The 24,298-nt window shown below is 40.7% G+C and overlaps 1 protein-coding gene across 9 annotated transcripts in view; it reads right to left on the reverse strand.

Annotated features, from left to right (window-relative positions):
* The window catches only part of ADCY5 (adenylate cyclase 5), a 191,707-nt gene that overhangs the window by 57,013 nt on the left and 110,396 nt on the right, over window positions 1–24,298 (reverse strand). For all 9 annotated transcript variants that reach the window (XR_004693427.2, XR_009557784.1, XR_009557786.1 and 6 more), the window contains 2 exons: window positions 2,549–2,660; window positions 2,261–2,388 (listed from right to left, as the gene is read on the reverse strand). Coding sequence is in view for 6 of the 9 variants with exons in the window: in XM_035128999.2 (XP_034984890.1) it covers window positions 2,261–2,388; window positions 2,549–2,660 (240 nt within the window). In the remaining 3 variants the exon portion in view is untranslated. The remainder of the gene's footprint in view (window positions 1–2,260; window positions 2,389–2,548; window positions 2,661–24,298) is intronic.

Below are 24,298 nucleotides of genomic sequence, written 5' to 3' on the forward strand. Positions count from 1 at the left end.
CATGGAGCTCAGAAGTGGTTTTCAACTTTTCCTTTCTATCATACATACCTCACAAGGAATATATTGATAAAATAAATGCAGTGAGAACACTTCCAAACAGGTTGCTTTCATCTTTATCCTATGGTGTTCCACATGGTTGCGTACCTGAGGATGGCTAGGACTGTTTGTGCATACAGCAAAACAAAGTATGTGAATCAAGCCTTGGTTGTTGAGGGCAGAATCTAAGCCGTGGTCCTTGTTTATTTTAGTGCTGCTCACATCAGGCCAAGCAATTGTCGCATTTTTCAAAACTGTCCTTGACAACATTTAGTGCAAGCCTGTTCATATCTACTCAAAAGTAAGCCCTACTGACTTCAATGGGACTTACTTTGAGGGGAGTATATATGAATGCACCTGAGGTGCCTGAATCCCACATAATCCCTCCCCACCCCACTATGAATATTTTCTAGTTTGGCCCTGATACAATGTAGTGCTTTCTCTAATTCACTGGGGCTGCAAGCAAGGCTCTGTAGCATTTCCACAGAGCAGCAGTGTGTTTTATATAAAGCACCCGTACAGGCACTGAAGTGCACTCCATTTTTGTTTACAAATTGTTCCCTGTCAGCTTTGAAAAACCTGGATCCCACTTTGTGTGGGATGAAAAGGATTCAACGGTCTTATCTCTTTGCTAAATCTGTAGTGAGAGACTTTTTGTTCTCACTGCCTCCTCCATATTCTCTCATGAAAGAGAATGCTTCTCAGACAAGCAAAGGTAATAAAAATCAGAATGCTGGAATGGCAGGCACTAAAACTGATGGTCCTTTTAGGATGCTCTTTATGCTTGTGAAACATTAACACAGCACTATTTTGCTTTCGTAGCTTTTCAACATCTATTTCGTGGAAATTATTATTATTATTTATTGAATTTCTATACCGCCCGATACTCAGAGGTCTCATGTAAAGAGCTGAAGGGATAACTAAGAGGCAGATTGTTTACCTTGAAATGGAGATGTCAAGTATTGGTTGAAAGAATGGGTGCAATCCAAAGAAAGGTTGCTGCTCTATGTCATAGAGAAATCTATATGATTTAAGATGACAACCAACTGCTTGCATATGCAAGTTCAAGGTGCCCCTAACTTTGTTGGGATTTTGCTCAAGATCTTTAACCAAGCCTTCAATCGTGTAAAATATCAAGTTTTTGACCACCCACAGACTCTTCCTTAGGCAAAGAAGTTCAACATAAAATAAAAGAGATCATAATGTGCTTACTTTTTCAGGTTTGGCATCTTAGCACACAGCTGTTTGGGGACATTAGCTGGGTCACTGCCATGCTCACCAATCTAGTTTCATGTATTGCCCTTCAGTTTGAAGCAGGCAATCAAAGAGAACTTTAACTGCAGCTACTCCAGTTGTAACACCAGCAGCCATCTAGACACAAAGAGCATCTGCACAAGCCAAGCTAAGCTAAAGAGCTCAGCAAAGTGCTGAGCACATTGGTGAGAATATTTTTTACCTAGACTCTGGAGGGGAATTTGCATCCAGTACATGGCATGACAGGAACCAGCTTTGCCCCACTTTGATCCCAGTTTGGATCAGGGCCCTGCAAAGTTGCTATCTACATGACAAGAACCAGCTGCATCATCATGCAAGCATGGATGTTGAACATGTATGCCAGAATATGCAGTCTTGGAAAGTGGTGACAACACACTGTTTGTACCACCACTTTGCCCTAATATGAACCCGGGACCTAAATATGCTTCTCCCATTCTACGGGTTTGGCACTTCCATAAACTGCTGTTTATAAGCTACTTGTAAATTAGCACTGAGGCTCTGTCTACCAAAAACTTCACCAGGGTCAGTTTGTTGCAAACCAACATGTATGAAGTAGAACAATAAAAGGGGAGGGACAATGCAAGGTCCCCGCCCTCAAAAGCAAGACTCCCCCTCCCCCCAAATTCCAGTATATTTAAATCCCTTAATCATCATCATGGTGATATTTCAAGCATACACTCTTCTTTGGGGATATTTGCTTCATACATTTGTTTCCTTCTTTTTTGCACTTGACAAATCAAGTAAATATTCTCTAGTGTTGTTTTCCCCTGTGCTGAAGAGCTGCACACCCAAACCTTTGGTCTCAGTTAGACTTTGACTTGCTGGTATGAAACAGTCATAATGATTTACAAGATATATAATTAATTGGAAGCACACACACACACACAATATCTATATCTATATATTTGTTATTTATCCACTGCCCCTCCCTGTGGTGTTTGGTACTTACGAGATAGCCTCTATCATATCCATTCCCATTTCAACGCAGCAGTGTGCATGGTCCGCTCTTGCCTCGGGTAACCCGGACACACAGTAATAGCAATCACCTAGGATTTTTATACGTAAACAGTGATTCTCCTGCAAAACAAATTAAGAAGAAGAAAAAGCACTTTTAGTTCAGGATGTTAACAGTTTGCCGCTTATGGCAATGAAAATTTTGCAGGAGTCTAAAGCAGCATCATGCAAAAGGCACTGTTATAATACATTTGGGGAAGCAGAAGGAAGAGGGAAAACTTACAGCTGCAAGTTTATCAAATCTGGCAAAAAGTTCGTTCAGCGTCATCACCAGCTCCTGGGCAGTACACTGGGAGGCCAGGCTGGTAAAGCCCTCAATGTCGGCAAAGAGAATGCTGCAAGGGTAGTAAAGGGGAAAGAAAACAGTGGGAAACACAGGTATTTATAAATAAATGCTTCTCATTCGTTCTGCCATCTACAAAGTTATGCAGAACTTTCCTTATCCCTAAGAGCATGCCCCTATGTAGGACTTCTTAAAATACAATTGAGAAATCGGTTTCAGTATAGGTGTGAATCCCTAAAACTCTTAATATAGCTATTTCCAAAGTGTAATTTTTTTTTTGAGACATCCTATAATTCATCTTCTTTTGATGAATATACGAGGGCACCCCGACAAGAGACAGGCTATATACTGTATTCCGACAATTGAAGAATGGCAACAGAAAGTATTGGAGTATGCAGAAATAGCAAGGCTAACTGGAAGAATCCGACAGCAGGACGATGAATAATTCCAAAAAGAATGGTCCAAATTTATGGTATACTTAGAGAAAACTGTACATAAATAAAGACACTCACAGGACTGAAATAAATACTCATAACGTTTACAGTATTATAAACATTTGGTTAGATCATAAGATGTAATGCTGCAATATAAGAAGGAGTGCATGTTTAAAGTACAATTCAAAAATTTATTAAGGAATTATAGACATTTATAGAACGTATATATAGTAAATAGGCTTAAGTAAGAGTAATGTAGAGAAGCAAGAAGAGGGGTGGAGGGAAGTTAATTTGGATAAGATATAGATTTAAAGGATAATAATATTGTTAAGCTGTATTATGTTTAAGATATTTGGAAAAATTAATAAAAATTATTGCGGGGGGAAATACTAAAATGCATATAATAAAAACATGGTCAACTTTATCTACATTTATAGGTGACTAGTATACTAGTATACACCTCATTTGATTCCACTCAATTAACATTAAAAAGATAAAGGTTGCAAACTTACACTTACAGTGCTTTGTACTTTTGTTTCAGTGACTCAGTTGACCATTACTAGGTGCTCCCCACCCCTTTCCACTTATGCTGAGTCAGAAATGTGAAGCATTGCTTAAGCTCATCATATTAACAGGTTAAGATACTCACAAGTTAATAATAAAGATTATAGCAGAATCAAGAATAGTTGTTAAACCAAATGAGGAAAGCCCTGCCTCTAAAAGACTGTAATTGCTGCCTCACAGGGCTGTGAAATTACATCATTGGGTGAGTAGAAACCAGAGGACCTTTCAACTCCTGCTCTACTACTTTCCACCTGAATTTATTATTGATCATTTATAATTATTGATGATTAGTAATAATTTGGAATGTACTGTGTATGGTCACCTGATCACCTCCACATTTTAGATGCCACTGTTATGCATTCTGTGAAACCTCTTTGGGTTACCGGTATTTTTAATATGTTGTGAACCACCATGAACTTTCTTTTCACAACAGAAGGATGGTGTGTGTGTACACACACACACACACACACACACACACACACACCTCTTGTCTTGGCGATCACTCGTAGCCAAGTAAGATTGTCTTCCATAAGCACGGTTTTAACAATAAGTCTGTAAGTGACTGTGGAGGCCAATTCTGGATCCACACGTCCTTCCACAGTGGGGACATTGGTTCCCGGGCTGGAATTGATCACGGTGTGGATTTCATAGAATCATAAGAGTTGGAAGAGACCACAGGGGCCATCCAGTCCAACCCCCTGCCAAGCAGGAAACACCATCAAAGCATTCTTGACAGATGGCTGTCAAGCCTCTGCTTAAAGACCTCCAAAGAAGGAGACTCCACCACACTCCTTGGCAGCAAATTCCACTGTCGAACAGCTCTTACTGTCAGGAAGTTAATCCTAATGTTTAGGTGGAATTTTCTTTCTTGTAGCTTGAATCCATTGCTCCGTGTCCGCTTCTCTGGAGCAGCAGAAAACAACCTTTCACCGTCTTCCATATGACATCCTTTTATATATTTGAACATGGCTATCATATCACCCCTTAACCTTCTCTTCTCCAGGCTAAACATACCCAGCTCCCTAAGCCATTCCTCATAAGGCATTGTTTCCAGGCCTTTGACCATTTTGGTTGCCGCCCTCTGGACACGTTCCAGCTTGTCAGTATCCTTCTTGAACTGTGGTGCCCAGAACTGGACACAGTATTCCAGGTGAGGTCTGACCAGAGCGGAATACAGTGGTACTATTGCTTTCCTTGATCTAGATGCTATACTCCTATTGATACAGCCTAGAATTGCATTGGCTTTTTTAGCTGCTGCATCACACTGTTGATTCATGTCAAGTCTGTGGTCTACCAAGACTCCTAGATCCTTTTCACATGTACTGCTCTCAAGCCAGGAGTCACCCATCCTGTATTTGTGCCTTTCATTTTTTTTTGCCCAAGTGTAGTACTTTACATTTCACCCTGTTAAAATTCATCTTGTTTGCTTTGGCCCAGTTGTCTAATCTGTTAAGGTCATTTTGAAGTGGGATCCTCTCCTCTGGGGTATTAGCCACCCCTCCCAATTTTGTGTCATCTGCAAACTTCCTCAGGATGCCCTCAAGCCCATTATCCAAGTCATTTGCCAAGCATGCCTTCCTCTTAGCATGTTTCTCCCTTGCGTCCTGAGTTCAAGTGTCTTCAAAGTCCATGACACCTTTGGTAAAGGCTGTTCTCCAACTGGAGCGCTCACAGGCCAGTGTTTCACCTTGCCGTGGTGAGTGGGCTTGCATGTTCCTATCACACGCACACACACACACACACACACAGTTAGGCTGCACTCCTATGGTCCCTAGAAGGGCATCCCAGGGGCAATTTATTGTATCTCCCTCTTTGACAATGGGCACAGAGAGAGATCGGTTTAGAGGCAATGACTCTCATAGCACAGTCAAGTGAACGAGGGTAGGGTGGTGCTGAACCACCTCTTCTGTTCTCTTGGAAGAAATAATGTCCAACCTTATAATTGCTGCTAAATTATAACAGTTAAAAATTGAGAGGCAAAGCATCTCTCTTAATATATTGAAATCAACTGAGAAATTTGGTCCATAGTAACTGATTACAACTGAGTTCCAGAAAAACGTCTACTTCTGCTTCATTGACTATGCAAAAGCCTTTGACTGTGTCGACCACAGCAAACTATGGCAAGTTCTTAAAGAAATGGGAATGCCTGATGAGGTCATCTGTCTCCTAAGAAATCTCTATGTGGGACAAGTCGCTACAGTTAGAACTGGATATGTAACAACTAATTGGTTCAAAATTGGGAAAGGAATACGACAAGGTTGTATATTGTCTCCCTGCTTATTTAACTTATATGCAGAATTCATCATGCGAAAAGCTGGACTACATGAATCCCAAAACGGAATTAAGATTGCCGGAAGAAATATCAACAAAATCAGCCCTGAGTGCTCACTGGAAGGACAGATCGTGAAGCTGAGGCTCCAATACTTTGGCCACCTCATGAGAAGAGAAGAATCCTTGGAAAAGACCCTGATGTTGGGAAAGATTGAGGGCACTAGGAGAAGGGGATGACAGAGGACGAGATGGTTGGACAGTGTTCTCGAAGCTACGAACATGAGTTTGACCAAATTGCGGGAGGCAGTGCAAGACAGGAGTGCCTGGCGTGCTCTGGTCCATGCGGTCACAAAGAGTCGGACACGACTAAACGACTAAACAACAAACAACTGATTACAAAACAATACATATAAATCATCTTAACAGGTTTAAGAAAATATTGGTGGTTTTTTTGGGTAATGTTTTGGAACAAGTTCAATGATAATGTTCAACCTGCTTATGCTGTTTATAAGCTGCTGTAATAGTATTTCTTTATGCTCCTTACCTTTGATTTATTTCTCTTATTAAAAAAATTATAATATTCACTACATAATCCACAGGAGGAAATAATAAGGTTCACAGTATGTTTCCAAGTTGCATAGCTTTTTATACATGACCTTGCAAACTAAATTTATTTAGCTTCAGCAGGATACCACAACACCAACATGATGTTCAAAAGATAAATCAAGCTCAGTGACTCTAATGAGGAGATCCCAGCAGACTTTAGGGATGCCAAAATTACCAATCTCTTTTAAAAAGGTGATAGAATGGATTGCGGAAACTATCAAGGCATCTCTTTATTAGCTGTGTCTGGCAAAATTCTTGCAATGATCTTAGCAAAACATCTCCTAACAATATCTGAGGCTACCCTTCCTGAATCCCAAAATGGTTTTTGACCTTCTAGGGGGACAGTGGACATGATTTTCACAGCTCGACAGCTTCAAGAAAAATGCAGAAAGCAAAACCAACCCCTGTATATGGTGCTTATTGGCCAGACAAAGGCTTTCAACACTGTAAATTGTAATGCCCTGGGGACTGTCCTTCTGAAAATCGGCTGCCCAGATAAATTTGTGAACATCCTTCAGCTCCTCCATGATAATATGATAGCAACAATTGCAGATAACAATGGCTTTCACAGTGGAATCAGGTGGTAAACAGGGTTGTGTTATCACCCCAACTCTATTATATTCATCACCATGATCCTACACTTTGTTGAAGGGAAACTCCCTACTGGAGTAGAAATCATATTTTTTTTTGAACAGATGGAAAGCTCTTTAATCTGAGCAGGCTGAAAGCAAAGAAAAAGGTTACCATAACTTCTGTCATAGAGCTTCAGTATGCTGATGACAATGTCATAGCTGCCAAGTTTTCCCTTTTCTCGCGAGGAAGCCTATTCAGCATAAGGGAATTTCCCTTAAAAAAAGGGAGAACTTGGCAGCTATGGACAATGTAGTGTGTATACATACACTCAGAGGATGACCTCCAAACCATCCTAAAAATATTCGCAGAAGCATACGAAAAGCTTATCGCACAACATCCAAAAAACCAAAGTGCTGCACCAACTAGCACAAAACAACCCCTCTGCAGCACCACAAATCTAATGCAATGGTGTAACGTTGGGAAATGTTGATCACTTCTCCTACCTGGGCAGTTATCTTTCCACAAGGGCTGACACTGATGCTGAAATCCAGCATCACCTGAGCTCTATGAGTGCAGCTTTCTCCTGATTGAAGTGCAGAGTGTTTGAGGACTGGGACATTCGCAGGAAAACCAAAATGCTTGTTTACAAAACTATTGTACTACCAACCTTACTGTATGCTTGTGAAAAATTGACCACTTATAAACACCATCTCCAGCTCCTCGAAAAATTCCATCAATGGTGACTCCAAAAAAAATTACATATCACTTGGGAAGACAGGTGAACTAATGCCGGTGCACAGGAAGAAGCAAGGATGACCAGTGTTGAAGCAATGATTCTTCAACATCAAATTCATTGGACTAGTCATGTGTAGCTTCGACGCTACAGTCATGTTGTTCAGATGTCTGAATATTGTCTTCTAAAGGAACTACTTATTCCGAAATTAAAAATGAAAAGCATAATGCTGGTAGTCAACAAAAGAGGTTTAAAGACTCTCTCAAGGCAAATCTAAAAAACAAGTCATATAAACACCGACAATTGGGAAACAATGGCCTGCGAGCACTCAGTTGGAGAACAGGCTTTACCAAAAGTGTTGTGGACTTTGAAGACACTCAAACTCAGGACGAAAGGGAGAAACGTGCTAAGAGTTTGGTAAACCCTCACATGATCAACTCCTGTTTGGAAACCTATCTTTTCTATGTGGAAGGACGTGTGGATCCAGAATTGGCCTCCATAGTCACTTACGGACTCACTGTAAGTGAAGATCGTGTTCATGAAGGACAATATTACTCGGCTACGAGTGATAGCCAAAAAAACACACTAATGTAATTATTTATTGATCTGATTAAAGCCAAGAATGGGTCAAGACTAGTTCACTCCATTTTACATTTCAATCTTTATTTTCTGATCTTATCTAGAGCATTTGTACCCTTGCTCTTCAGCCAAAAAGGCTCTCAGAGTGGCTTTCATACAATTATGCGGGCTTGCAATTGAAAAGACACAACACACAAGAGAAAAGGTACAGGGAGAAAACAGGCACCAATTATTCGAAGAGCATTTTAGAGTGTTTGGAGTACTTAACTCATAGCACCTTAAAGAGTAACCAGTTAATTACAGCTTAAGCTTTAGTGGGCTAGAGTCCACTTAATTAGTGGCATCTTCTAAAGCAGATCAGTACTGCTGAGCCCTGTTGCTGAGGTTGAGAGACAGTGGCTTGCCTTTAGACCAATGTGTGGTTGAAATGAGACCTGAAACATGGACTTCAGGGGGGGGGGGTATTTCTAATACCAGAACAGTTCCATAATAATGGGCATACAGTATAAATTTTTCCCATGGCACATCCCAGAAATTGCAATACACTAAAACAAGCATGCGTCAGCAACATCCAGATGGACAGCAGGTGATAGCTTTAGAGATTTTCCAGCAATGATCTGACCTTGCATATGACTATGCAAATAGACTATGGTCTATTTATATGTTGACACAGTAAAACTGATATGCTTTAGCTGTCTTCCTTTGGAATTCACCTATAGATTTTCTCTGCAGAAAATGAGTGTGCAATATTCCTCTCTAGAGGAAAAGTTATTTGTGGAAAGGAAGAGCAGTACTCTTTGGCCCAGGATTCCACCACCTCCCAAGATTTCCATGTTGACACATCACAAGGAAGTTCATGTGCAAAATAACTACACCAGCTTATGACTTTGCCTCCACAAACAGAGCTAGAGGTTTCTTGCTTCTGCCTGATGATCATGAGTGCAAATCTCATCTGCCTCGGCTAATTGAAATTTCAAATGTGCCCATTTAAGTATCATGACAATGAATGACCACTCTTTAGAAAAAGCCTATCTATTTTAACTGTATGATTCTAACCTTGCAAAATAAATATAGCAGTTGCAATTCACAGAATTAACAGAATCATAGAATTGTAGAGCTGGAAGGAATCCTGAGGTCCCACTCAATCTTAATTTCACATATACGCTCATGGGGTCTGAACTGAGGGTGACACACTAGGAATGAGGCCTTGGGATTACAGTAGATAGCTTGAAGAAGTTGTTGACCCAGTGTATGACAGGAGTGGAAAAGGGCAAATTCCATACTAGGGAATCATAGACTTGTAGAGCTGAAAGGGATTCTGAGGGTCATCTAGTCCAACCCCCTGCAATGTAGGAATCTCAACTAAAGCACCTGTGACAGATGGCCATCCAACACCTGCTTAAAAATCTCCAAAGTCGTAAAAAAAACCCTATATATTTTTTGTATGGCAGTGCCTAGATACCTCAGTCAGATACAACTTAATTTACATTAGCAAATGAATTAGAAAACTAACAATGAAGTTCCAAGGAATTATGTTTTGAAGAACTAGTTATTATTTAGGGCTAATTTTCCAGTCTCAGGGAAATCCCATTCTTCTAAACTACTTTTGATCTCCAACTTTATTGCATACAATAAATAATGATAGCTACAGTTAGCAAAACGTTACTAGAAAATCACTGAATGGTTTGGGAGAAATTTACAGAAGCTTAAACTAAGCACAGCATAGTTCTGTTAAAGATACCTTATGGTGGCTTTTCAGAGAATAATGGATAATAATAATTTAGGGGAATCACTTCTTCTACTAACTTGTGCTTGGAAAGCTACCTGCTGGTGTTAAATATGCAGACCCAGGAAGATAAATAAAAGCTATACCAGAAAATAAAGATAAAATGATGGATTGTTTCTTCATGAAATCAAATGATCACTTAGGAAGCCAGAAATCTTAAAGAAAATAAACTATATAAAAGCAGATCTGAAAATAGTCCTTTGAGTGCAAGTGAAAGACCTGAAGTTATATAAAAGTAGAAGATGCACAAACACTATTTGTCATCACTGAGGTCCTTAGTGCTCCCATCACAATGACAAGACAGCTGGATATCGATGGAACAATTTAGTTCAACACAATGTTACTGAGCGAAAGAATAAAACTGGCTTTATATAATGTCTTTCCTAGTTCTGGTTTCCCACTGTGCTTTCCAAAACAAAAAGCCAACTTTCTGCTGATCTGGTCACACGCCCACACCCACACACATATATAAATAGAGCATCTATACATCTCACATTGATGAGCTGGGCATTATGATTTCAATTCATGAAAAAGTTATTTCTGTATCTTATAGAGTGGGTCTGGGAGTTCAGTTTACTGTTTCTTGCATTGCTTGTTATGAAATCTCAAGCTGAATTCAATAGCACACCGCAGTAGATAGGGTTATGACTGTACTGTAACACAATAATTTACGCACACACACAAACCACCACCTGCCTGCCTGTCTTCCTTCCTTCCTTTATTCCAGTTATATGTCACTCTTCCTTTAAGGAGCTCAGTGAAACGCCAACACGACTTCCTAGGTGTTCTCTTTTTTGGTAATGCTGTGTGTGTGTGTGGACAAAAGAGGACAGAGATTTGCCTTAAAATTCTAAAAGCTAATTTATATGTATAGGTGCAAATTTAGAAAAAAAAATGCTGTTCTTTAAATAGAAATACAGAATATCTCACCACAATGGGGAACAGACTACAATCAGGTGACTTTTATGCCTGTTCATTTTGCCAGGTTCTACTGTAACAGCTTCACTGACTTCTGCTTCATTGACTACGCAAAAACATTTTACTGTGTCGTCCACAGCAAACTATGGCAAGTTCTTAAAGAAATGGGAGTGCCTGATCATCTCATCTGTCTCCTGAGAAATCTCTATGTGGGACAAGAAGCTACAGTTAGAACTGGACATGGAAAAACTGATCGGTTCAAAATTGGGAAAGGAGCACGCCAAGGCGGTATATTGTCTCCCTGCTTATTTAACTTATATGCAGAATTCATCATGCAAAAGGCTGGACTGGATGAATCCCAAGCTGGAAGTAAGATTGTCAGAAGAAATAGCAACAACCTCAGATATGCTGATGACACAACCTTGATGGCAGAAAGTGAGGAGGAATTGAAGAACCTTTTAATGAGGGTGAAAGAGGAGAGCACAAAATATGGTCTGAAGCTCAACATCAAAAAAACTAAGATCATGGCTACTGGTCCCATCACCTCCTGGCAAATAGAAGGGGAAGAAATGGAGGCAGTGAGAGATTTTACTTTCTTGGGTTCCATGATCACTACAGATGGTGACAGCAGTCACGAAATTAAAAGACGCCTGCTTCTTGGGAGAAAAGCAGTAACAAATCCAGACAGCATCTTAAAAAGCAGAGACATCACCTTGCTGACAAAGGTCCATGTATAGTTAAAGCTATGGTTTTCCCAGTAGTGATGTATGGAAGTGAGAGCTGGACCATAAAGGTGGCTGATCGCCGAAGAATTGATGCTTTTGAATTATGGTGCTGGAGGAGACTCTTGAGAGTCCCATGGACTGCAAGAAGATCAAACCTATCCATTCTGAAGGAAATCAACCCCGAGTGCTCACTAGAAGGACAGATCCTGAAGCTGAGGCTCCAATACTTTGGCCGCCTTATGAGAAGAGAAGACTCCCTGGAAAAGACCCTGATGTTGGGAAAGATTAAGGGCACAAGGAGAAGGGGACAACAGAGGATGAGATGGTTGGACAGTGTTCTCGAAGCCACCAACATCAGTCTGACCAAACTGTGGGAGGCAGTGGAAGACAGGAGTGCCTGGCGTGCTCTGGTCCATGGGGTCACGAAGTGTCGGACACGACTAAACAACTGTAACAGCTGTTGGGCAACGTCTGGGCCTTGCTATCCCTTCATGTGTATCTTTATCTTTGAACTGGACTTGGAATGGACAGCTCTTCAAACAAAAGGCTGCCCCCTGTAGTGTAGGACACATTGGCACCCTACACACAAGCAACTTACATGGCCATACCATCTTTGCCTTCTAAGAAGTCTCTGGGCCCACTCCTGATGTAATGATAGTGTTCTGATGTTTCTAAACAAAGAGATTTTTATATCAACCCAGAAGGCCAGCTCGAGTGTGTCACCTTTCTATCACAGTATTTTAAACATTGTCACTTATCAGTTAAGCTCTTGTTCCTCTTTGCAACAGCCCCACTGGCCCATAGCTGCCAAGTTATCCTTTTTTTACAGGGATTTTCCCTTATGCTGAATAGGCTTCCTCGCGAGAAAAGTGAAAACTTGGCAGCTATGCACTGGCCAAGTCTTATTATTTGCCTTTTACAGACTAAAGACTGAAAATAAGGGGTAAAGACTTGCTCTTGGCCTTTGAGCAAACAGCACTGACTGACTGGACCACCCTGGCACTCACAAAAGCTCAGTAAAGAAGAGCTGGTTGTTTGTTTCAAAGGATCATCAAAGTCTCCGGAAATCTGGATTTGCCTACCACAGCCAGCCCCGTTTTAAATAAAGCACAATTGAGATATCTTGCAGAAAAGCAAGAATCCTACAGTGGCTGGAAAGAACGGGTAAGGCTCAGTGCTGCACCGAAAACATTTCGTACTGAATAACTGGCCTAGTTTTCCTAAACAATGCAATGAACAAAAATAGAAGCCTATTTACATACTGATGCTAATATCTTTATTTATAGTGCCACAGAACAACAAAATTCAAGCCTTGGCTAAGAAGCAGTGCGCTCCGGAAGCATCGTACAACTTTCTTATTCCTGGTCTTAATATTTCAGCAGTGTTGTTTTTTTAAAAAAAAACCCAAAAAACCCTATTCCATGTAGTTGAAAAAGACTTTTAAGAACTGGTTAGGGCTCCAAAGTGGGTTGCCTGAACTTTCTGAGGGCATGCATCATCACAATTAAAATGCATCTTGTATCTCTAAACATTATTTTAGTAAGCTGTCAACCCTAGTTAGCAGAAGCACTAGGGTCAACTTGTGGATTTCGCAACCTAGTACATTAATGTTTATTAGAGACATTTGTGCTTATGATATATTCACGTATAATACTTTAAAAAACGTGTATCAAACCTTTATTCTAGTCTATCCTGTTAAATTTAAGCTGTTTTAACCCAGTGAGTTTTTCAGAGAATAATAAGCAATAGTTGAGTGATGAAAAACAAGCAAATGGGGATGTTCATACCCATGTTCTCTCCCCCCTTTCTTTTATTATGTGTATATTGTCTATGGTGGAAGTAATGAACTAAATCAGTTTTGACTTAGCTATTGCAGTCTATATACCAGGAGCTGTATTAAATAATCACTTGGAGTTCCAACTGATTTATACAGTCGTACCTTGGAAGTCGAACGGAATCCATTTCGGAAGTCCATTTGACTTCAGAAACCAAACTGTGGCTTCTGATTGGCTGCAGGAAGCGCCTGCAGCCAACCAGAAGCCGCGGAAGCCCCGCTGGACGTTCAGCTTCCAAAAATAGTTTGCAAACCGGAACAGTCACTTCCAGGTTTGCGGCGTTTGGGAGCCAAAACATTCAAGAACTAAGCTGTTTGAAAACCAAGGTACGACTGTATTGAGAAAAACAAACCAATCAATTTCAGCCTGAAAGTTCAGCCCAGCCTTCCTCAACTTGGCACCCTCCAGATGTCTTGGATTACAGTTCCCCTCATCCTTGAACACTGGTTATGCTCCAAGTAGCTGATGGGATTTGTAATCCAAAACACCCAGAGGGCACCAGGTTGGGAATGAATGATTTAGCCCAATACTCCAATGAAGTTCTTAAAGTCAAGATGTGGTGCAGCAATATGCCCCTTTCGTTGTCTGGTTTTAATTCACAACTTTGTAACAGGCATAAATGTTCACACAGTCTCTCAACTGGAACCATCTTTCAAGTAGAAAATATTATCAAAGTACAGTAGTTATTTCTGATCTGGAGTTTATAGCTTTCTTTCTTTCTCAGGGGCTCTGAGGCCAGCTGTCTTTCCCAGCAATGGTAGCTTCAACAAGATGCTGGGAAAGACCAAAATGCTGACCATTGCTGCAGAGCTACTATCTTGGCAAATTTTCTGTTAACTGCAAATTTTCTATTAATATTTTAGTTGCCCTTCACAGCTTAAGAAATTAAAAGCACCGCCAAGGTTCTCAGCATACTTTATGTTAATGATCTATAAGATAGAGATGTTTGAAGAGTCTGCCCAGCATGAATTCCTATTTAAACTTTATGATTCCACACAATACCAAATGAACAAATCAGGCAGTTTCCCCCCTACATTTACATAGAATCCTAAGAGGCAGTTTTCTAATCACTGCATTCAACTGCTTATTCGTATAACAGTGTAATAACAATGAATATTGTTTGCACATAATTATTTGCAGGTAAGCACATGCAGTGCTTTTTTCTAGAAAAATAGATGCTGTGAAGTTCTTACAGTAAATGCAACACTTTATAACAAAAACAAAAAATGGTGCCGGTACTGCAGACCCTTGAGTACCCCCTGAAAAAAGCACTGAGCACATTTATTTACAGTATTTACAGTACACACACACACACAGAGAGAGAGAGAGAGAGAGAGAGAGAGAGAGAGAGAGAGAGAGAGAGAGAGAGAGAGAGAGACTAAATTAGACTGGCAAAACTTGCTTTGAAAAAGAAGAGAAAGCAGTAAAGAAGGAACAAAAAATGGCAATTCCAGAATAGTACGCGTGTGGAAGCATTCCAAAAAAATAAACACCATCAATCTTCTTGGATGAATTAGTTTTAGTTAAAGCTACTTGAATGTGAAATAAATTATTATTAGTCAATATGCATTAATAGTCAACATACTGGCCCCATAGCAGCTTTTGACACAATGGAATGTCACTTGGATGTTTTTAACCAGATAATATCTGCCTCAATCAATCCATATAGCCATTTATATTATTAATGTCGTTTTTAATCTTTCTCTCTAGTGAGACATTTTGATCCCATGTTGAAAACACAGCACATGCATTTCAAATAAATAAATAAATAACCATAAGCACCGCTGTGCTGCCCACATTGGTCAGCACCAACTGAGCTCAATTCTCAGCCAGCCACACTGAACAATCCAACAGAAAACTCGTAAAAGAAGCTGTTCTTGCTGAATATGTACTCAGTGTGAACGCGGTTGTGGTGGGCCGAGTACAACAGTTGGTATGTCCTTCTGGTTTTGAAGGCTGGAGAGCCCCATCCAGTCTCAATTGGAGCACAAGTTTTCTGTTCCCTGTTGACAACAAAGGCACAGCAGAGCCCCCTTTCCTCGGTGGGGCTGTGGAATGTCTATATTTGAAGCAACAAAGCACACTCTTAGGCAAGGCATTCTTCCACCTCACCTACTGCTAGTGCCATCAATGGATACCCTTTCCAGGTGTCAGGTCACAATGTCTTTCTATTGTAAAATGATCAATAGTGTGCAGTTCTGGATTTGAAGGACATTTGATGATTTAACAAATAGTGTTTGTTCTTATAAGTGCTTTCTATAATGCCACGTATCTCCAGGAGGGAGCAATCTGGCACCACCACTACTTTGAAAGTGTTTCCTTTGATACCTGGTAGCTGCTCATTCTGCTATAATATACCTTTGAAGCTGGTTTCAATTTATTGTAATGACTGCTGCTAGGTGCAGGTACCTTTTTCACAGTCTAGTTGTAGCATGAAAGATTGTATCCCTCTATTTGGGGAAATAAGGAGAGGGGCCAGTGATTCAAGCAATGAGTAATAAGCAGGCTGCAGATGGCAAGTGTGAGGCCACCGCTGCACTTCCAGGCTTAACAGGAAACTTCCAAACAATTATCATCATCCGAGAAATGTTAAGGCACCTGCCTTGCTGGGAAATAATTCCCTTTAACTTTAAATCATTGCTCTAAGAAACTGATTTTTATTTTGCTATTATGGGGAACTGTACTGAAAAGGATGGAATGAATGAATGATCAACAGAAGATACATAAATACTCAGTCAATTGGGATGAATTATCATTGTTGTATAACCTCCCAGCAACGGAATCAGAATAAATGCTTAATCAAGACCAGAGAGAGCCTAGCCATGAATGAGCCTAGCCTAGAATGAATGGCCAACAGACAGGAGATTTGGGAGAGCCCTCAGCAATAGAACACCATTATCAAGCAAATGTAATCAGGGGTACCTAGGGATGGAGGGAATTTGGTTTAGTCTGCATTTTAATGTGAACCTACCTCATTTGCACTTCTCCAAACAAGACACTTCTCCAAATTTGGATATGCATTTGTCTCACCAAATAAGGTGCACAAAATTTGTATCTTGGGTAAAGCAGTGGATAAAAGTGCATCTGCTACTGAAAATAATGTACAAAACAGCATTCTATTATGAAAAATTGCTTGCAAAATACATATACAGTATTAGGAAAAATTGCATACAAAAGTGTGTAGATTAGGAAAAGTGTGCACAAAATGCTGAAAATGTTAAAGAAATCCTGGTAACTTTTTTTTAAAAAAAATTGCAAACTGATGGGGAAATGTGGTGAACTGAACTTAAAATAGCCAAAATGAGAAAAACAGAGAGACCAAAATGGATAGATTTGTCCATCCCTAGCAGTAGCAACTCTTTTACTGCTTAGGTCAGATGTGAAGACCTTTTGGTTCTTTAAGTCTTCAATGCTGTTTTTATGTTTTACTGTCTACTCTTTTCCGTTTTTAATGTTGTCATGGACTGTGTTTGGCTACTACACATTTTTGTTTTATTGCTGTTTTATACTGACACTTTAGATATGGTATACAAGTAACACTCCCCCACCATGCTCAAACTTTGTTAATCTTTAACAAAGGACACCCAGTATAATTACAGACAAATTTAATAAAAGCCATTCTACAGACAGACTTTATTATTACTATTATTTATTGAATTTCCATACCGCCCTATACCCGCATTGAGAATATACCGGTAAGTCAAAAACCATGGTTGGAAGCAAGAAAAACTAATTCTGAAGCAGATTGCACTGCTTACTACTACATTGTTAAAAGGATTTAAACAGCGATAAATGAAGCAACAAATTGGTATGTTTTGGTACATTAAACAAACCACATTAGAAAGCTAAACATGTATTTTGTTTACAGAACTGTCAAGTCCACTGCTGTATTCCAGCAAATGCTGGTTTAACTTCCATCTTTCAAGCCATTCTAATTACCGTGTTTCTCATATTATAAGACACGTCTTATATTTATTTTTTCCTGAAAAAAACACACCATGGCTTATTTTCAAGGGATGTCTTATTTTTTAATTAAGTACCGGTACCGGTATCTGTACAGACCACAGACCTGCTCCCACCGGGTCTTCGCGCGTGGCAGGCAAAGGCTGCAGCCGGGTCCTGGGGCTGTGCGCGCGGCAGGCAAAGGCTGTAGCCAAGTCCTGGGGCTGCGCGCGCGGCAGGCAAAGACTGCAGCCGGGTCCTGGAGCTGCGCGCGCGGCAGGCAAAGGCTGCAGCCAGGTCCTGGGGCTGCGCGCGCGGCAGGCAAAGGCTGCAGCCGGGTCCTGGGGCTGCGCGCGCTGAGGCTGCAGCCAGGTCCCGGGTGTCCGTGTGCAAAGGCTGCAGCCGGGTCCTGGGGCTGCACGTGTGGCAGGCAAAGGCTGCAGCCGGGTCTTGGGGCTGCGCGCGCTGAGGCTGCAACCAGGTCCCGGGTGTCCGCGTGTGGTGCACAAAGGCTGCAGCCGGGTTTTGGGGCTGCGCGCGCTGCGCACTGAGGCTACAGCCGGGTTTGGGGGCTGCGCGCGCTGCGTGCCGAGGCTACAGCCAGGTCCCGTGCGTCCGCGCGCGGTGCGCAAAGGCTGCAGCCGGGTTCTGGGGCTGCGCGCGCTGAGGCTGCAGCCAGGTCCCGGGAGTTAACGCGGCAGCAGCAACCCTTCTTTGCCACAGACCTGCTCCCACCACCCGGTACGGCTTATTTTCGAGGTATGCCTTATATTTTTCCACCCCAGGAAAATCCTGCCATGCCTTATTTTGTAGGGATGCCTTAAAATATGAGAAACACAGTAACTGACAGTGACAACTACTGCTTCTCCTTAATCAAAGTATATTTCACAACACTTAACAGAAATTGTCATTCTCACTGCATCTGGATACAACCTCTAAAAAGAACACATTGGTGAGAAAAATTTAGAGGCATATAAATGGTGAGCAATTTTTGTTCTTGAGCTTGACACCTCTTTTTCTAGTGCCAAGATGACTACATTTGGCAAATTCCAGATACCATTAAGGGGTTATTGTGGCAATGGGTTACCATTTGAAAACCATGAGGTAAAAACAACATAGCTGCCAAGTTATCCCTTTTTTACAGGGATTTTCCCTTATGCTGAATAGGCTTCCTCGCGAGAAAAGTGAAAACTTGGCAGCTATGAAACAATCTATGCATATCTTAGTGCTTTTATGTCTGCTATAAACTAGTCTAAGGTGGGAAAAAAAGACTGCTTTAACAGTGCAGTTTGTGTTATTTACTTTAAAAAGTGAATTGAGAGCTCCTGGAAATCCCATTTAATTTTTTTTGACAATGACCATTATTTTTCACAAACAGATGTGAGGCAAAGATCAATTTCTGCTGCAAGACTGTTTTGTGCTAAAGCAGTTTCTCACATTTTAACTTTCTGAGAGTGGGGATGTTTGCTTCCCCATGAAATGTCAACATACTGTATACAGTGGTACCTCGGTTTATGAACACAATTGGTTCCGGAAGTCTGTTCATAAACTGAAGCGTTCATAAACTGAAGCGAAATTTCCCATTGAAAGTAATGGAAAGTGGATTAATCCGTTCCAGACGGTCCGTGGAGTAACCGTTCATAAACTGAAACAAACTTTTCCATTGAAAGTAATGGAAAGTGGATTAATCCGTTCCAGACGGGTCCGTGAAGTACTTAAACTGAAGCGTTCATAAACTGAAACATGGGTGTAATTGGTTCCATAAGTCTGTTCATATACTGAAGCGTTCATAAACTGAAGCGAACTTTCCCATTAAAAGTAATGGAAAGTGAATTAATCCGTTCCAGATGGGTCCGCGGCGTTCATAAACCGAAAATTCATAAACCGAGGTGTTCATAAACCGAGGTTCCACTGTAGTCATAATTCACATCACGAGTGACTATATGAGTCTGAAATAGATTTCACATTATCACTAACTTCTACTTACGCAACACTATAACAGCAACTAGATTAAAATATTTTATGAGCAGGCATGACAGGAAATCCTGGGTAAATTAGCCCTAGAATTGTAATTATTATTGCCCCATTCCTGAGTTTATTCATTTTATGCATTTATGTTCATTGTTTCTATCTCTTCATTTTTATAAAATTATACTCAAGCTAGCTAATAAATTAGAAACAACAAAATTAGAAACAATAAAGCCAAAATCATCAACAGTAAAAACCACAATCTTGAAACATTAGCAGTCAGAGACCCAGTTTAAAAGACAACAGCAAAAAATGCATGCTGAAAAAAGATACCGGTAAGTTGAAGCTGCCTGCTGAAAAGTAAACAGTGATGGGCCTAACTGAACCTCTAGTCTAGACTGTTCCCTGGTATCCACTTGTCGTATGAGAAAAAACTGAAGTATCCAGAACTGCTCCTTGCACATCCCCTGGAGGAGTGGATTAACTAGAGCATTTGTGTGCTTTGACAGATGTGACAGGTGTTCCACAGACGCTTCAGAGATGAATTAGCCTGGAGATGTGTGCATTACAACTGGAGAGGGCATAGTTGGATAGGGTGCCCTTTTTTGTGTGCACACGTGGATCTGTGGCTTTCACAGATGCGTAAGAATGCAGGACTTTCCCAACCTGATGTTTCCCTTGCATGGCATGGTTTCTAAACCAGCCAAGGTCACAGGTAGCTGTTGTCCTCTGGTTGCTCTCTGCTGTGTAACTTAACCAATGCCACCTCCTGGTCCCATTACCACCACCAGCAGCAAACACTTGCAGGGATCTTTCCCCAAGAGACATATCTAGAGGAGACACAAAACCCTGTTCAACTGAGGCGTCCACCTTCTGCCAGCCCAAAGCACCGTGCTCAGGCTAGCATTTATGGAGCACCAGCAGAGTGCCAAGAGAGCATAAGAGCATAAGAAGAGCCCTTTGGATCAGGCCACACATCTAGTCCACCACCTGGTTCTCACAGTGGCCAACCAGGTGCCTCAAATGGAAGCCCACAAGCAGCAATTGAGCACAAGAGCACTCTCCCCTCCTGGATAACACAAACTAGTATTCAGGTACATAGTTGCCTCCAACTGTGGAAGCAGAGCAGAGCCATCACGGCTGGTAGCTATCGGTAGCCCGCTCCTCCATGTATCGGTCAAATCCACTTCCAAAGCCACCTAGGTTGGTGGCCATCACAGCCTCCTGTGGAAATGAGTTCTATTGATTAACTATGTAATGTGTGAAAAAGTGGATTAAGCAGGCCAGCTCAGAGGACCTAGTGTGCATATGGAGCTGGTCCCTGTGTGCAGCTTATATGTGCAAGGAACCTACATGTATGCATTAGAGAACCTGTAGCTAATTATAGAAAATTGCAGGTGAAGGTATGGAACCAGGAATAAGTGATTGATCAAAGCATATTTTAGGCAGAAAAGCTTGGCCTTGCTGAAGCATGCATTTAGGGCAAGCCTCCACAATGTGACCCAACAAGCCAAAGGCAATGCCCCAAGCATGGATTTTGAGCTAATAGCTAACAAGCCTGCTATTTTGCAGTCCTAGAAGACCAAAGAAAACAGGTTTGTTCAGTCCCTGGAGGACCGCCATGCATGAAAGGTGGACTGCACCCAGTTCAGTGTTCATCAGCTGATGTTGTGATAAATGTAGTGTTGTAATGTTCATTAGTGGGTCCTAAATCCTTAGACCCACACAGCCAATCTTCAATGGCTGTCCAGTACGCTCCCCAGCTCGCTCTGCAAAGCTTCTTCTTGTTCAGACCCAGCAGAGTTACAGCGCAGCTGAAACGATGGCAGTCTGTGTCTTCAATAAAACAGACTCAACTCCGTTGCTTCTAAACTAACTTAACTTTATTACAGAAGCATAAAAGAAACAGCAAAACCAACAGAAGCTAGCTGCATGTTTTCAGCTCTTATCTCTAGCACTCCCTCCTACACACTCGTCTCCGGCAGAAAACTCATACTCGGACTCTCAGACTCAAAACTAAAACTGAACTCTGAAACAAAGGAAATTGCACGTATCACTTGTGGGCAGACACCCAGAGAATCAGAACACCTCCAGAGTGTTTTAACTCTGTGTTCACCAAAATCCCAACAGGCTTTAAGGTGGATTTGAAGCAACAAGAGAGAGATTGCAAATGTTTTTAATCAGGCTGAAGTAGGGCTACTTTTAAAACCAGAAGCTTTTCTTTTAGGCATAGTTAATACAGAAATTCCAAAGGACCTTAGAAATTTGTTTATGTATGCTACAACCGCAGCCAGAATGGTATTTGCCTGGAGATGGAAAGAGGATGCTGTTCCAACCAAGGAAGAATGGCTGATTAAATTGATGGATTATGTCGAAATGGCAAAATAAACAGGTGTGGTAAGAAACCAAGAGGAAAGCTAATTTATTAAAGAGCGGGGAATTTTTGTGGTATATTTCAAACATCATGGCATGCAAATAAGTGCATTAGTAAGAGTATTATCAAGATTAACTGTAGAATAATTTAAAAATGGAGCACAGTGGAAAATGCAGTGTTAAAATTTTGAATAAGATAAGAAACCACAAAAAGGGGGATGGAAGTCTAATATGTATTGGAAGTGTGTGATTGTAAGGTGTATATTTGAAAATTTTCAAAAACTGAAAATAAAAATTAGAAACTCAAAAAAGAAAAAAAGTAGGGCTACTTTTGCTCTTGGGGGAGGGGGGAGCTAGGGCTGAATCTTTCTAGTCATTAATTGTTTGTTGTTGTTACCTCCTCAGTTGCTTCCCCCACTCCCCATCTGTTCCTATTCACCACACACTGCCAATACAACTTCAGATGCACAATGGCCAGAGCACAGGTCATAGTGTATATCAGTGGATAATTCTGAAAACTGCCTCCTCCTTCTGTGTGACATGGTTTTTTGTTTTGTTATTTAAAGCCCCACTTAGTGCACGGATCTTAGCTGTCACTATGGCTCTCCACAAAAAATATGGCACAGGGCTGTGGAGTTCAATGTGAAGTTATCCAACTTCCATGCAGTAAGTAAGTCCTATACATGTCATGGACCAGAATCACTCACCACAGAGAGGCTGACTCCAGTAGTATAACAACTATACCTAGGTTGGGCCACTTGTTATGCTACCGAGACGCTGAGTTTCAAAAAAAATGATAATGCTGAGACAGGCAGATCAGAAAAGAAAGAGTATTGGTATTGGAACTAGATGGACTTGGCCTCTCAACATTTGCCAAAGTCCATATCTAGTTTCTGAACTGTTGTTAGTGACTACTCAAACATGTTTAATCTGTTTTACAAGTCTAGATCCTTGTTTATATTACTGTAAAGGCAAACTGGACATCCCAAACATAACTAGGATAACTATGTGTCCAGGGCTATTGCTTATATATTTATATTTGCCCAGAGTGGCTTGGGCAATCCAGTCAGATGAGCAGGGTACAAATAAAACAACAATAGCAACAGCAACAGCAACAGCAGCAGCAGCAACAACAACAACTTTGTTTCTATTATACAAACTGATATTTTTTTTACAAGTCTCCTATATACAGTACACCTATCCTTGTAACGAAGGCCACAGAAATTACTGGCTCAGGAAATTTTAAATAGCCTGTTTTAGTTATTTGTGACATTTTGATGTCTTGAGAGGGGCAGAGGGAGAAAAGAACTTAGACACCAGGAAAATGGCTACTTACAAGTCAGCAGTTATCCACGTGAACTCAGATAAGAAAACCATGTGAAAGCATACCGTATATTTACCCTCCTCAGTTATAAATTTCTACCCTTTGGAGTTATTACACAGTATTTAAACTTTGGCGTATCTACCCTTTAGAGTTGTTACACAGTATTTAAACTTGCAATTTTATGTGTTGGCACAATTAGCTAAATACAGCAAACATTTTCATCTGTTTATCTTAAGACACACATACTTAATTACGTTCCCTTTCTCAGCTATCTTTTTTCAAACCTCCTCCACCTTGTGACCATTCTCTCATCTTTAATTGTTCTCCCTTCATCTCAGCAAACTGACCTCCTTTTAAAACTAGTTGCTTGTTTACATGACATAAATAAACAAGGTTTAAATCCAGTGAGGGTGCTGGATGGGGACTCTGATCTTGGAAGTCTCATTTCAAATACCACATAAAAGTGTCAAATGTATATAAGGCTGGAGTCAACAAGGCCAATTAAGGCAGGCTTCTTCTAATTAAAGAGCACAGACTGAAATGCATAGATCAGTTATGCTGTACTACTTTGATTCCAGTTGATTAATTTTCAATTAATTTGGTAAGATTAATTAAGTCAGTCCAAGCATTTCTGCTTAAATAGTTTGTGCATTGGTGCACTGGTTTAATTTGACTCACTGGGACCAAGTCATTTTAAAGGCAAACACACAAATTAAGATAATCAGATTATCAGTGCATGCAATCACTTGCTGCCTAGGCTAGGAAATCTTATCAGAATATTTTTCAAATAACCTATGAGTCTTAGGACTCAAAAGGCTTTAAAAAAAGATGATGACGATATAGGATTGTATCTGACTCAAGACTACACCCATTGAAACCAAATGACTTAAATTAGTTATGTTCATTAATTTCAAAGGTCTACTCAGCATATGACTTAGGCAGATAAATCCATAGTGGTAAGTTATTGCTTTGTACTACTTTCAAAATGAAACTTCACTTTGCATGGACATATGAGATAAGAACATCAAATTATTTCTATACTGGTTAAACAACAAGACG

The sequence above is a fragment of the Zootoca vivipara genome, chromosome 1, assembly GCF_963506605.1.
Source record: "Zootoca vivipara chromosome 1, rZooViv1.1, whole genome shotgun sequence".
Taxonomy (NCBI): Eukaryota; Metazoa; Chordata; class Lepidosauria; order Squamata; family Lacertidae; genus Zootoca; species Zootoca vivipara.